Below are 15133 nucleotides of genomic sequence, written 5' to 3'. Positions count from 1 at the left end.
AACTGAGGTCCAAAGATTGGGACTGGAAGAAAGAATGGGAGCAAGCCGGGAGATGGCGAGAGGCTTGGGCAGAGGAAAAAGGACTTGGAAAAGCCCTAAGAGTGACATGGCACACAAAACATGGTACGTTCAGAGAACGGGAAAGAGCAAAAATGAGGTTGGGAAGGCAAGCAGGGGCCAGATGGGCAAGAGAGGGCGGCGGGGGGTTGGCGGGGGAGAAATAGATCCTAGGACTTGGCCCTCATCTGGAAGGCCCTGGACGGACTGAGCACAGGAGTGACATGGCTGGACCTGGGCTTTTCCAAGCTCCCAGTGACTGTGACAGACACCACAAGACAGAGTGAGGGGGACACTGTTACGTGAACTGGTTGAGAAATAATGGCGACTTAGATTTGAAGACAGCAGTGGTGATGGAGAGAAGTGAATCACGTATTTGGAAGAGATCTGGAAGACGAACTTGACCAGACTTGGTGTTGGGAGAGGTGGCGGAGGGGAGGAGGACTGGTCAAGGATAATCCTCCCATTACGTTGGGTGGAGACGCCATTTACAACGTAAAACAAAACAAAACAAAAACAAAAAACGACCCTTTAGCCTTTTCTGATCCACGTGGCCTTGATACTTTGGAAAGTACTTTGAGTTCTTCCTCTAGGAAATGGGAATAGCCACACTGCCAGGTTGAGAACTATCCAGGGGCGTCCATGTCCCTGAGGAGCCCGAAGCCTGATGCGGAGGGACAGTCTCCAGCGCCCTGGTCTTGCTCCCTCTGCTCTGTCTCCCCCCTCCCAGTCTATCCAAACTCAACCCTCTTCTCTGAATTATGTCCCGAGCATCTTTTATGATTCCATACATAACATGGAGCTGGGTTCGAAAACTTCAGAAGAGCAAAGCAGACATCTGTTGCTCAATGGAAATCAAGCTTCTTCAGCCCAGAGGAGTCCGTGAATCACTTGCTTCTTTCCAGGGCCTCCTGTTTTTAGGACCCAAAATCTTGCTTTGTGTCATGGAGACTTTTTCGTTTGGGGGGAGGCATCGGGTTTGATCAGACAAGAGCCTATCAACCCACGGCATTTCAGTCAGAGATCTGGATCTGGGCAGTTGTTTGGCGAAACAAGCCAGCAGGGGCCAGGCTGCCTGCAGGAGGTAGCCTGACTCAGCTCACTGTGTCGCCTCTCAAGCACCAGGAGCTGAGGTGGGGGAGATGGGGGGTGGTGGGTGCAGGAATAATGTATGGAAAAGAGAGAAGCTTCTAAATTGAACAGAGATCATCAAAATCTTCTCAGATCAACAAAGGGCATCTTGGCTGGTCAACTTGCCTGCCTTTTCCTACGGTTTTGGGTCCCCGGTTGGCAGGGAGACCACGGCCTCCTGGGGCCATCACCTTGACTTAGAACACTTTCAGCACTGGGGTCAGTGTTAGCCATATTGATGAGAACCTACACTTTCTAAGTACAGTGTCTCATGGGTTACCGAGCCCCCTGACAGGATTTTATGTGAACCTCACAACCACCCTGTTCAAGTGTGCAGGGCAGGTGCCATCTGCCCGGGTTCCAGATGGGGACATGGCAGTTTGTACAAGCACCACGGAACTCTGTCCACCCGGGAAAGGCCTGGAGCACCAGGCCCTGGTGAATTCACAGCGAGAATCGGTGATTTGGGGCTTTTGACATGGGTCCTTCCAGCAGCCTCTCTTCAAGACCCCCTACTCACCTGGGGCCTCTCTCCCCCAAGCCTTCACCCCAGGCTGAACCTACCGCCCAAGGTTGGAATGAGTAAGCCAGTCTGAGCATCACTTTGTTCCGATCTCCCGGTATCATTATTTCCACAGCCCAAGAGGGTAGCATTTAAGACCACACATCACAGGCTTTTCAAAAAAATACAGCTTTTTATTGTCTCGGATGCAAATATAGTTTTAAAACTGCATTGTAGTGTTGAATACAGCTGGTGGAAACGTGCTTCTCGACAGCGGAGCATGAAGGGTGGTGTTCTGGGTGGTGCAGGCCTGAGGGAGCCTCCGAGTAACAAGGCTCTTCTCGGGTTTTGCTGCTCGGACCACGAGGGGAAACTGCCTCCTAACGGAGCCCTGACGCAATCACCAAAGCTCACAACAGAAAAAACGAACCATTTATACAATGAACTGGAAGCTGGCAAAGGAAAAGAACGCCGTGGTAGCTCAGCCGTGACGTTACAAAATAAGTAGATGAACGAGATTCCCTTTCGCGGGCCGTCTGAGAAGATTCGGGTAGAGAAACAGCAGGGCGTTGTCGGGGAGAGGCTGCGTTCCAGCTCCCTTGTGAGAAACACAGCCTAGGATTTGTGTGTCCCTGGGCTGAGCCCTTCATACCCTTCAACTGCAGGACAAACTCTACGGAAATGGATCCGTTGCTCCCAAGCCCTCCACAATCTCAAGCCTTGGGAGGAGCACACCTCTGTTTAGAAACCCAGAAGAGAATTCTTCAAATTAGTGACGCCCAGGGTTGACTGTGAAACCAAAAGTTTGACTGGGAGATGGAGGTGAATTCTGCTACATATTTGGGAAGGAATTTCACAAAAATAAAATTCCATTAAGTAAACAAACACAGGCGGGCTTGTGCAAGCACGTGCACATGCGTGCGTGTGCACACAAACACACACACACACACACACACACACACACAGAATCAAAGCCAACATTTAACATGAAAAGTTCCCTTTTCTTTCTCAAAGGCTGATTTTCGCAAACCCCAACAAGGAAACAGCCCCCTGCGTGATGAGCCAGGAAAGCCAAGTCCTCAGAAGGAAAACAAAACGGGGCAGTTGCTGGAGGTACACGGTAGGTCCTAAGGCTTCTCCCTGCTCTCGCCGTCCCTCCGATCCGAGAGGGTCAAGGCCAAGGAGACTACTGAAAGTTACAAACAGGTGTTGAGCTTCCAAGCTCTTCCACCCTCCAACCCCCTCCTCCCCTTGTGCATGTTGACGTGGTGAAAATCCTCAACAGACATGGTATCAGGGCACCGAGGTGACGACTCGGGCCCGCGGCTGCCATGTTGCTCACACCAGGGCATCCCAGCTCTCTCCTCCAGTGAGACCATGACCGAGGGAACACTTGGCAAAGCTAAGTTCCCACGAGCGGTGGGTGGGTTTCGTCACTGGCAAAGTGCGTAACGGGAAGCAGGCCATCTCTAGGGAAAGGCAACTTTCCACCAGAGAGGAGCGAGCGGACCAGCTTATCCACGGCGTGGGGGGTCCTGGGCATGGGGCAGGGAGCACTGAGGACAGCCCGGCGCCACGCCGTGTGCTTCAGCTAGACCGTGCCAGCTTGTAATCCTGCAAACAATGGACCTGCTCCTCGTTCCTCTAGTTCTCAGGTCCCTTGCCACCACACCCCTTCACCTGGGTCAAGACAAAGGGGGTTGATACCACCCTGGGGGGCCATGCTTGCTCAGTCTAAGTTTGTATTTCTATCGGCCAGAGCAGGAAAACGTTCCGGCCCAACCGTCAGGTCACAAGGGCAGGAAGCGGATGAAGCTGGGTGCCCCAGGACACATGGGCGACAACTGACCACCCCTCCTCCTGCAGAGGCTCCAGGAACAGGGTGGCGCTGGGGGTTCCCTGCCCCCCAGTCCTTCCTCCTGACAAGGGCCAGTGACGTCCGCTAGCACCTCATTAACTCTAACTTCTGATGCTGGGACAGCTGCTCTCATGTGAGAAACTCTGGCTGGACAGCAGCGGGGGTGCACGGGCTGGGGCCCCCCTGGGGGTGACTGCAGGTGTAACCCGCCTGAGATGGGAGGGGCGGGCCCTCCAACTTTTAGAAAGCCCCTTGGTGGCACCTGCCCTGTCCCTGCATTTCCCACTCATCGTGAAAGAGCGGGCAGCAGTGTGAAGAGGGCTGATGGCACAGAAAGATTTCACAGAAATGCTTTTCAAAGATTTATGTGTCAGACAGGCTTTTCTTTTTTTTTTTTCCTTTTCAGATTGATTTTTTTTATTCTCCAAAGTGTCAGAATTTTAAAGCTTCTTTTATGGGAGCAGAGGCAGGAGCAGGGGTGAAAATGAGTGTAAACAAAGCACAGCCCTGTGGGCAGCACACCCTGCAGCCCTCTGGCACGGTGGTCTCGCTGCCCCTGCGCCCCCACTGGGCCCCTCTGTCTGGCCAGATTCATCGGGCAAGATTCCAAAATAAGAAATTATTCTGGGACAAGAAACAGTCATGTCTGTGGTAAGAGATACAGCTTTGTGGCCCAATAGCCGTGGTAATCGTGAGCACCAAGAGAAATGGATTTAAGTAAATGTCTCAAAACAAAAACATGCATCTAGTTAACAGTCTGCTAGGACAGACACACACACACACACACACACACACACACACACACACACACACACACACACCCTTCAAAGTCTCATGTGACCCAACAGCCTTAAATATTTAACAAAACAGAATCATGAACATTAATTCAGCAAAAGGAAGAGGAGAGGTAGGCCGAAGAAGCAAGAGGCCAATTTTATATCCCACAGAGTTAAAAAAAAAAAAGAAAAAAGAAAAAGACTCCCAGCACCAGGTGGGGAGAAGGCTGCTCATTTAGGAGAGGTCTTGGTGGGCCAAGCATTACGGCCATTCACGCGGTTTACAAAGGCACAGGAACTGGGGAAGGGACAGAGCTCATGACCCTCCACAAGCCCTCGTAGCTGGGGATGTCTCGTGTTTTTCCTTTTGACCCTAGTGAGTTCTTACCATGGTGGTCTTCCCCTTCTGAAGGGCAAATTCGTGTTTATCCTGGGGTGAAGGATGAGCTCTCTTACCACTTCCCAGTGGACATTAAGGATCAGCCCAGCCTTGTCTTGTGCTCGCCCCTCAGGGGAGTGATCTGGGAGGCTTGTAAACACATTTTCTGGAGAGGCTGAGGGACGCCGCCAAGCTGCTCTTGTGCGGGGCTGAAGCACAGACAAGGGAGTAGGTGATGGTCGGTGACCTGCAGCAGAGACGGTGGCACGGCTGGTGGCAGGGAGACGTCACCCCTGCCATCCTCCATCAACGGAGGCCGAGGCAGGGCTGGCTGCCCCCTGAGCACCTTCAGCAGGCCTCCAGGAACCCGCGGGAGCCTCCAAATGGGTCCAAGCTGCAGGAGGTTGCCCTCAGCAGCCCCCACCCAGAGCCTACCCAGCATTCCCGGCCTTGCCTAGCACTGCCCAGGCTCCATCTCTGGCAGGGAGGACAGAGATTGACTGGAAAGTCCACTGAGCCTCTGAACTTCACAGCAGGACGTTAAAAGCACATTCTTTCAACGAGGAGGTACCCTTGGCTGGGCTTCCTGAGCGTTAGAGAGAGCACCCGCCCTTCCATCTGCAGCTCCTCTCGCACATACAAGAGGATGGGCCCGCACACCCCGAATGCAATTCCACCTTCAGAAGCAGGCCGCTGCCCCAGATATCCCTCCGCCTGGATCAAATATGAGTGTAACTCTTCACCGTATGATCTGGGAGATGCCCAGAGACTGAGGCTGGCTGCCTCAGAGGGCTGCCCGTCAACATTCAATCTCTTCCTCCAAACACAACACAGGACAGACTTTGGGTGTGGTGACATCTTTGGTCCGAGAACTGTTATGGTTTGGGGCTCCTGGCTGAACCATCCAGACAAGGCGACAGACCCACGGCGGCACCGTGGAGTCTGGCCTCTCAAATGCTGCGCTCTCAGGGCTGCGAGCGTGCACCCGAGGCTGCTGGCTCGTCCGAGGCTGCGGCTTGGAGGAAGGTGCAGAACAAGGGCCATGCGGTGAGGTGGCGCCCAGTGAGGCCCCGCCTGAGTCCCCACCACGGTTCTCAAGCCACCGACGGCCCCGGCAGAACGGAGCGAGGCCGCCCGCGGCGCCACCCGAGGGGTCTCCGAGCCAGAGCAGCAGCTTCGCCTTGCTTGTGCGAACCTTCTCGCGGCGCGAGCATTCACACCCACCGCTTCCGCACGCGGGTTCCGGGGTTCCCTGGCGGCCTGTGCGGTGGGAGCAGCTGTCCAAACCTACTTACAAGGTCAGAGTGTGAGGGAGGAAGGGAGGTGCCTTCCACCTGCCCCACGGGCGAGTCACAGCGGCGCCATCCGAGTGCCCAGGGGTGACAGGAGCGAGCATCCAGAAGTCTGAGGACAGAACCGAAGAGGAACCCTTATGCCTCCCAGCTCCCAGGCGCAGGCCGTGCCCCTTTGTCCCCTCTACTCCCTGCTCAGGCACCAGGGGCCCGGCAGACCACCAGCAGGACGGGACTTTGTCTGGGTCGCCTGAGGGCAGGGGAGGTCACGACTGAGGTCAATGAGTAAGAGTTCACAGCAAGGGGTTCCCAAAGACGGGCTACTGCTGTGGGCAGGCCCCGAACCTGCTTCAGACCTGAGCGCAGTGTTGAGTGGCCCAGTGGGCCGGCGGAGTTGGAGGGGGGCCCTGAGCTCTGCGTCAGGAGAGGCATGGGCTGCAGCCCCTCTCCGCGGGCAGGGAAGAGCCTCCGTGGCATCTTGCGCGGCCACACGCCCGCCAGGCGCTGCTACGAGTCCCCCGGTCTCCTGCCGATGGCGGTGACGGCCTGTGCCGCCTGCTCCGGCAGCTGGGACGGGTCTGTCAGGACGGACGTGGTGGTGCTCAGCTGCCGGAGGCTGTGCAGCGCCGCTGGAAGGAAGGGGCGGGTTAGCCCGGGGACACGGGCCCACGCGGTCGCTTCGGGTCGCACCGCGGGCAGCACACGCGCTTGTGCGCACAAACCGTGTGGTAATTCTCACGTCCCCAAAGGAGCAGAGGCCCTGAGCGCCACTGAGGGACAGGCGCCAGCAAAGCCTCTCTGCCCCTAGGACAACTGCAAATCCTGTCTCCTCTCCTGCGGACAAGCAGGGAACCCCAAGCTCTTCCTGTCTGTCCACCTCTGTAACCTCAGTATAAGGGCACAGCGCTGTTCGTTCTAAGAATTAAATCAGAAAACATCTGAAAGCACAGGGCCTGGTGAACAGTAGGTGCTCAATAAACGCAAGGTGGACCTGAGCACACGGACGCACGGGGATGACAGGAAGCAAAGGACAGGCGCTAGGGGCCAGGCCCCTGTCCCGCAGCCGGCATCTCTGGCCGGGGCCTCCTGCTAATGCAGCTGCTCGTGGGGGCGCCTGGATCTGCCGTGGCACTGTCTGCAAAGGCCCTCCTGTCCCCGGGACTATCCTCACGGGTGTGGCGAGCCCCCGTGATGCCGCGGCCCCTGCGTAGCCCCCGACTCACTTGGCCTGAGGACGGGCAGGGAGCAGTGCTGGTCCAGCCAGGACAGCGCCGTCCGGTGCAGCTCTTCCAGGCTGCTGGTGGACACCATCCCCTTGAAGGACTCAAACAGCGGCTTGATAATGATACTGAACTGCATGGCACGTGGGTTAAAGAAAAGATAAGCAAGGGAGGCCGGCGGACACGTAACCGGGGGTGAGGAGAATAAAGTCCAGCTACGGGCTTGCCCGTGACCAACTCCCCCTGGGACGACAAGTAACCATGTACAGTTGATGAGGGAGTGTGATCTAGATCAGATGCACCCTCACATTCCCCTGAAATCTTTCCATCTGACTCTAACTGAGCAACAGGTTAATGAGCACTGAGCAGGCCGGAGGCAAGGACACAGATGTTTCCTCGGTGTGGAACAGGTCCGAGCACCCTGACATGAAAGCCAGCGGTCTGTGGATACCTGCAAGAAGAGCAGAGGCACACAGCAGACCGCAAAGCAGAAGCTGTCTAGAGATGGAGGAGGTCTGTCTTTTGTGATAAACACACGCGCCGGCTCTTAGTCAAATTCTGTGTGGGTCTCCCAAACCATCCTAGGCAAGCAAATATGCAAAAGCATGAGGTCCATTTTCTCCCTGATCTGAGCCACGGTTGTACCCATGGCCCCCCGAGCTGAGGCTGATGATGAAGAATGTGCCATTTTACCAAAGAGGTCCTGGCTCAGCCCAGCTGCCACCCTCCATCAATGATAAGGGCCAGAGCCAGGCTGAGTAAGCCGGGCAAAGCAGAGGCAACAGAGCTGCTGTCTGGTCTGTCAGCTCTCTCTTCAAAACCAGCCAGTAGAGTGCCAACAGATAGAAGCCTCTGCTCCTAAACGGCTGCCTCTTCAGTCTGTCAGCAAGAAGGTGAAGACACATGGCCAACCTACCATGTGTGTAGGTCGTCTGAGGCAGGGAGGTGGCTGAAAGGGGACTGACGAGGCAGGGGCTGCCCCCCACAGGGGCCCTGCTGACATCCGGAAGGCTGAGCGCAGGTGGGCCCTGGCCCCAGAGACGGAGCCCAGCACGCACATGCACGTGCCTCACAACAGCATCAAAGACCACGTGGCCCAAACGCAGCAACAACCTGCAGGGAGCTGGTTTCAAGTCCTGACTCTGCCACTTAGTGACTTATGAGCCCTGGTTTCCCATCCATCTCACGGGGCAGTACTCAGCCCTCCCCGGAGCTGGCCGCCAGGATGTGTCGCATTAGATCCTACCTGCTTCCTACAGCATTGCCTCGGCAGGCGGCTCTGGCACCTTGCGATAAAGCATCTATTTCCCAAGCACGGAGAGAGCAAAGCTGATCGTTCTGCCTGCCCAGGAAGCCCCAAGCCTGGATGGTCACCAGCAACAGCCCCCCTTCCCACCACGGGCCAGGCCAGGCCCCTGGACTGAGGCAGAAACCAGCACGGCCTGCTGGATGAACTCAACAGCAGCCATTTGTGGGGGGTGGGAGAAGCAAAGAAAACCCAAAGATACAATCCAGAACTTCCAATTCTGTAGGGTCCGGCTCTTCACATACTCATCAAACATGTCCCTCATGTGATCGAATTGGTGCCGGGTGACGGGCACTCCCGTGGCAGGAAGCAGTTGCTGGCAGGAGCTGCAACGACAGAAGAATCAGAGGAAGCTCAGAGCGGCCGGCGATGAAGCTGGACCCTGGGGCGCCAAGTGGGCAGGGCCAGCCGCCGCTGGTCACCGCAGGCCCAAGAGGAGAGGCCTCAAGAGGAGGAGGATGACAAAAGCCCAAAGGACCCTCCTGCCTCTGGGACACGCACTTGGGAGGATGAGGCACCGGCCCCGGGCCCCACCCCCCAGCCTCACATGATGGTGGCGTTGAGCTCCTCGATCTCCTCCCGCAGCCGCCGGGCTTCCTCCTGCATCTGGCCCCGCTCCTGCTGCAGCTTGGTGATGTACTCCACGGTCTTCTGCAGCGTGATGGCGTGGCTGGTCTGGGAGAGGGGCGGCAGGGTCAAACCACGGCAGCCACGGCGACTCTGCCTGGCTAGCTGGCGCCGAGGCCAACGCAGGGGCTCCCCACCCACCCGACACCACTCACCAGCTTGGAATTATTAGAGATCAAACTGTTGAGGGTGTCAAAGCCCATCTTGATGTTGAAGCGCCTTTTCTGCTCAGCTGAAATATGCTTCATCTGCCGGTTCTGTTGGGGAATCGAGCGGTCGCTGTGACACAGGGTGGACCAGAGGGCCACCGCCCCTCCCTCCCAACCCGCGGCTCAGGGGCTAGAGAGTAAGTGGAAGGAGGGGCAACAGGAGCCGTGAGGGGGCAGGACAGGGGTGCTAGAAAACCCTGCCTGCTGAATGGAGGCCCTCGGCAGGGGCTGTGACCACTGCTGATCAGCCTTTCCCAGCCACCCTCGGCCCGCTCCTCCGCTGACCCAGTTCTTCCAGCCGCCACCTCCCTCGTGCTACAGGGTTCAGGCTGGTTCTGGGGCTCAGGGCCGGCTAGTAGGTGGGGGACTGGGAGGAGCCGACCTTATCTCCAGATTAAGTAGCAAACGTCCAGGTTCCTGATGCTACCCCCAGCCTGCTGGAGCACCAGGGGTCTGTGCTGCTCCTTTCCTGTGTGTCCTTAGTAAGGGACGCAGCTGCCCCATCGGTCCCTTGATATTCTCCTCCTTGCCCTCCCCCCATCCCTCCAAGGAAATCAAGACCCAAGAGAGACCTGTGATACCTTTAAAGCAGCCACATTTTTGGGGTCTGCAGATTTCCCTGAGCAGTTGTTCTGGGGAGACTGGGGACTGGGGCTCTGCTCTGAAGCACATGGAGAAGCCTGCCCTGAGTTTGGGCAATCTCGACCTGAGAAGAACAGAGACTCCTCTTAGGACACGGCTGGCTGCAGCAGCTGAAACAGTGCTCACCCAGGAAGGGAAGCCCCACAAGTCCCAAACCCTGGAGACCCATCCGGAACCTCCCACAGCGACCCCAGAGCAAAAACTGGAGAAATCCTTGCCAACATCCCAAGGAGGGCTCTGTTAGGTGTGGACAAGGCCTGATGAAGGCTGGCTGGACGTGGGGTAGGAACACGGCCTGAGCTTGGCCAGCCACAGGTCTTGGGGACACGGAGAGCTTTGACAGGAGGCCTGACTGCGAACCCAGCTTACTAACAAGCCACCTGGGGGCCCCTGCAGTTTCCACAGCCTCTGTGAGGCTCTAGGTCTTACCGTGTGTGTCAAGTACACGTATCTGTTTATTTTTGTTCTTTCAACTCTACATATACATTTGCCTGTATTTTCAATCTCGCCCGCTCCCACGCCAGCCATGCCCTGGTCACTGGCATCTCTCAGGAGGCCCCCGGAACTGCCCCACCTGCCTGCCCGGAGAGCTTCGGTGCACTCCTTCCGTGGCGCTGCCCACCGCCCCGCCCTGCGGCTCAGTCTCCCCACGCAGCTCCGACACCCAGCGCTCTGCGCCTCAGCGGACAGGGAAACACTAGGCTACCTGAGCCCTAACTTACACCACCATAGGGGCCTGACTCGTCACTAGTCTTCATCTTTAGCTTTCCAGACTGGAGGCCCTTATTCGTCCAGCCTCCTTGGACAAGTGCCTCTACTGTCTGATCTCTGTAGGCAGAGACCTTTCCTCCTCGGGTCTTCCTGACTGCTCAGGGAGGACAACTGTTGACCATAGAGCTCCAGGAGCAACCATGCCCAGGTTTTACTTGAGACAAGGCACCCTTGGTCTCCCTCCCCGATGAGGCATCTGAAAGGAGGAAGCCTGGGTTCTGGTTCTACCCCCACCGCCAGGGGCACACACAACCTTGGGCAAATCCTTTATCCCTGGCTTCATGGCTCTTCACTGGGCAAAATCAGTTCTCCCCCAACAGTCCTGCCAATGGAAGGCCCACAGTGTGGAAATGGGCTCAACGATGTGAGGTGCTTGAAAACTAAGGGATGACCACGTTGATGTGGAGACAAGCCTGGGTGGTTTCCGTTTTCTGGAAAGCGTTGACAGCCTCAATCCCTTGTCTGGATCAGAACTGGCAACTCAGAGCCAGGCCTTTCTGAAGGAGGTCAGAGTGGTGTTCCCCCAGTGCATTAGCTGCCTGCCCCGCACATGCCTGCCACTTTCCTGCTACTGTGGATGATCCGGCACTACACTGAGCACCTGCCAGCGTGGACCACTAGGATTCTAAGACCTCACTGCGCATCCCGTAAGTCCAGCCCCAATCCCAGGAACCCCACGGGCAGTCTCCCTGACCCAGGTGCGGGCATGCTCATTTCACTCACGAAGTCCCAACCATTCGGACTGGAGCGCACACTCACTGGAACCCGTGGCAGGGACCTGCTCGCCCTTCACCAGGGAGTCTTGCACAGCGCTTGGAGAGAAGAGCCGAGAGACAGGGGCCGGCTGGCTGCTCGTGGTGTGGCCGAGGTCTGTCACCAGGATGCCACTGTGGAACTCCGTGACTCCAGGAGCCTGAGGTGACACAGGAGACAGAGATCACCCCCGACCCCAGTCATGTCAGGTGAGGACCACCCAAGAGCAGGGCCATGCTGGGGTGATAAGGACACGAGGGTCTGCCTAGGGCCCCCTCACCCGGGCAATGGCAGCAGGTGTGAGGACCACACTGGACTGCGACACGGTAGAAGCCAACATCCCTTCTCTCTTCAGAGGGCCTGATGTCATGATCACTGCTTGTGGTTGTCCTGAGAAGGCAGCTGCCAGAACAAGAAGGTGAGGGTGAGGCCCGGAGTCGTGGGGGCCTGCTTCTGACACTACTGTTGCTGAGCCCAGGCACTGTGGGGCTCCCCAGGAGCAGCGCAGACCCCTCTCCTGCTGCTCAGACATCGCCTTCCTCACTGCAGGGCACGGAGACACAAAACCACCGGGGTACCTGACATTTGTTTTGCAACTTCTTGAAGGGGACAGATTACAGACCCAGGAAAGAGATCACCTGAACCATGCTTTTTCAAACTGGGTTGAGACTAACTTGAAAAGAAGACCACAGAGTAGACAACAGACTAGATCACACACATGTGGTAGATCGGAACCCTTTTGTTTCACGAGTGTGGGTGTGTCGCAAGTTTGCAAGCCTTGGGGACAGGGAAATATCCCTCGGGAAGGGGAGCTCAGACTCTGGCTTCCCTCCACCTGACTCACCTGGGGCAATGCAAGCATTCTTCAATACCACGGACACAGACTCTGGTTTGGGAGCAGGCACTATTTTGGGGGGCTGCTTGGGCCTCCCCCCAGTCAAAGAGACAGGTTTGGGGTGCACAAAAGTTAAACAGGGTTGGGGAGGTCCGGCAGTTGGCGGCCGGGTGACCGGAGGCAGCGCCAGGCCACAGGGGGACACTGAGGGCGTGGGATGGTGGGTTGTGATGACAAGGCCCTGGCTCTGGCTGAAGGTGGTGGCAGACGCGTCATGGGTGAGGGTGGCAGAGGCCGTGTGTGTGATGACGGAGGGCGACTTGCTGGCTCCAGCAAACTTCGGCTGTAGGAAGGTAGGTGGAGCCGAGGGGCTCAAGGCAGGGGCAGGGGGTGGTGGGGCTAAAGGCAGGGCAGGGGAAGCAGGTGCTGGGGCAGGGCTGGGAGACAGCAAGGGCATGGTGAACACAGGGAGGAAAGGCTGAGGGACATTCAGCGGTGGTGCAGGAGGACCGAAGTCTGTGGGCTGGATAAAGGGGTCTCCGGGCCGGGGAGCTCGTTCACAGCCCTGCCTATCCGTGGGGTCCAGGGTGGTGGCTGCAGGAGCTGCTATGAGGCCATCAGGGAGGCTCACGGTAGGGAGAGCGGTGGATGACAGGATGCTCTCCTAAGAAAGGAAGGACAAATGCTGGATCACACAACTTGCTGTCACTTCCTGGTACGACACACCAAAGTCCAACAACGTACGCTGGGCGCCTGAGCAGCACCTTCAGACAGAGGGACAAGGCGATGGCTCCCGTCCCCATTCCCGCTAATCTGGGGGGAATGGAGCTGTGTCTCTCCAGGCGTCCGCAGGGGTCTTGTTTCCATTAGGGACTAAATGATAACACAGAGCTCAGACAAAGTGACTGTCTGCACACAGTTGGCTCTAGGCCTGGGAATATCTTGTTTCTAGAGTCCAGCAGGGGTCCCCCCAAAGTCCCGGCCATCTTCTGTTACACGGCACAGGCAGCCTGAAGCACAGCTGCTCACAGGGTTTCCTCAGGACAGTTTCATGTATCAACTTCCAGAGGTCACCGCTTCCTAAAAGGGAAACGCTCTAAGGAATCAATTGTCAAGACCTCAGTCTCTATAGAAGAAATTCTTCCCAGAGCCAGATGGAAGAAGATGGGGCCAGGTTTCTGGTGTCTAACTAGATATGGGTACCAGCCTGAGAGCCCCTAAGGGCAAAGAGCCGTGCCTCACTCAGCTCTGCAGCCCCAGCAGCTGAAAACCAACTTGTGTTAATTGTTACGTAAAAAGTAAAAGAAATACATGGAACTTTTTATTAGTGATCCGTGTTTTCCTTTGCTGATCCTCTCTCAACTGGTTAGAACAGAGCTCGCCGCACACAGGTTACACGGAGCCTCAGGCAGGAGCACGGGCTTACCGACAGCTCCCACCTCTTGGAGATCTATGGCTGCTTTCAAGGAGGGCTAGAATAACGTCTTTATGCATTACATGTGTGCTCAGCACTAGATCTAGCAAGCCCTAGCACTTTGCTTATGACTGCACAGTTATTCATCGGCCTAGCCCTGGCCACCTCTCCCCAGCTCCCTCTACCTGAGCAGGTGGACTGTTGGGATCTGGTGCAGGTGCTGAGACAGGAGCAGGCAGCATGGAACCAAAAATGGAGCGGCTGGAAGAGAAGAGGTCTGAAAGACAGCATCGGGCGCTTCTGAGCTCTGCGTGCCCATCATATCCTTGAATTAAGATCCCAATAAATCGGGCACTGAACCCCATCTTACCCAGAGGAATGCCATGGCCAGAGGGCGTTCCCCCCTGAAGTAACTCTGCAGAAAGAGGCCCTCTGATTGGAACCGCTCATGCTGGCAACTAGTGTGGGGTCTGAAATACTCCCAGGCCTGGCGTTTGGCGGCTCTTATGAGCCCAGTTCTAACTGCAGGACGCTGCGGGGAGGTGGCTGTGCTGCCAGCGCCCTCTGCTGCCTACAGGGAGAACTGCTTACGGTCCTGGGCAAACCTGAGGATCTGAGACTGCAGGAGTGAGAGAACCCTGTGGCAGAGAAGCTTCCCAGATCTTGCAACTACTACCAAAAAAAAAAAAAAAGGTAGTTCTGGAAAAATTCTAAGTCCTCCCCCTTGCCCATTCTAACTCTAATGAAGGGAAGCACCAGTGTGCTTTAACCTGGGCAAAGGGAGATAGATCCAGGCAGCCATGCTCGCTCCCTGCCCCATGTCCTCACCCTGGAAGGGTTCAAAAGTGTCCATGAAGTCCAGGTTGGGCTGCAGAGGAATCAGCCCCGGCTGGATCATGTCTGCATTTCCCAGATGTGCTGTAAGAATCAGAAAGGAGACAGAGGAATCATTCTGTCTTCTCAATGTTGCAGAAACACATAAAAGGCCTGGAATGGATCCTCCTGGCCCTGTTCACATTCTAGATTCTTCCAAGGAGAAGTGCAGGCGGCTGGCTGGAATTTCTACCTTCTTGTGGGTTTGTGGCTATTCTCCACCCTCAGAAGGCAGGAAAGAAAGAGAGTTTTTATAAGAAAGGTGAAGTATCGGGGCGCCTGGGTGGCTCAGTCAGTTAAGCGTCTGCCTTCAGCTCAGGTCATGATCCCGGGGTCCTGGGATCGAGCCCCGCATCGGGCTCCCTGCTCCGCGGGAAGCCTGCTTCTCCCTCTCCCACTCCCCCTGCTTGTGTTCCCTCTCTCGCTGTGTCAAATAAATAAATAAATAAATCTAAAAAAAAAAAAAAGAAAAGAAAGGTGAAGTATCA

The 15133-nt window shown here is 56.4% G+C and overlaps 1 protein-coding gene across 2 annotated transcripts in view; it reads right to left on the bottom strand.

The window, feature by feature from the left end:
• Positions 1-1654: 1654 nt before the first annotated feature.
• The window catches only part of MLXIP (MLX interacting protein), a 60581-nt gene continuing 47102 nt past the window's right edge, over positions 1655-15133 (bottom strand). The window contains exons 7-17 of one of the 2 annotated variants that reach the window (XM_032431283.1): positions 14601-14690; positions 13958-14049; positions 12368-13022; positions 11804-11925; positions 11494-11683; positions 9939-10063; positions 9304-9405; positions 9069-9196; positions 8724-8847; positions 7219-7348; positions 1655-6624 (exon numbers count right to left, since the gene is read on the bottom strand). In XM_032431283.1, coding sequence (XP_032287174.1) covers positions 6503-6624; positions 7219-7348; positions 8724-8847; positions 9069-9196; positions 9304-9405; positions 9939-10063; positions 11494-11683; positions 11804-11925; positions 12368-13022; positions 13958-14049; positions 14601-14690 — 1880 coding nt within the window. In that variant the 3' untranslated portion in view covers positions 1655-6502. The remainder of the gene's footprint in view (positions 6625-7218; positions 7349-8723; positions 8848-9068; positions 9197-9303; positions 9406-9938; positions 10064-11493; positions 11684-11803; positions 11926-12367; positions 13023-13957; positions 14050-14600; positions 14691-15133) is intronic. The other variant, XM_032431284.1, reaches the window with a different exon arrangement.

The sequence above is a fragment of the Phoca vitulina genome, unplaced genomic scaffold (assembly GCF_004348235.1).
Source record: "Phoca vitulina isolate PV1807 unplaced genomic scaffold, GSC_HSeal_1.0 scaffold46, whole genome shotgun sequence".
In the NCBI taxonomy this organism is placed as follows: domain Eukaryota; kingdom Metazoa; phylum Chordata; class Mammalia; order Carnivora; family Phocidae; genus Phoca; species Phoca vitulina.
Note: the sequence above shows the minus strand (reverse complement) of the source record. Positions and strands in the feature narration are given on the sequence as shown.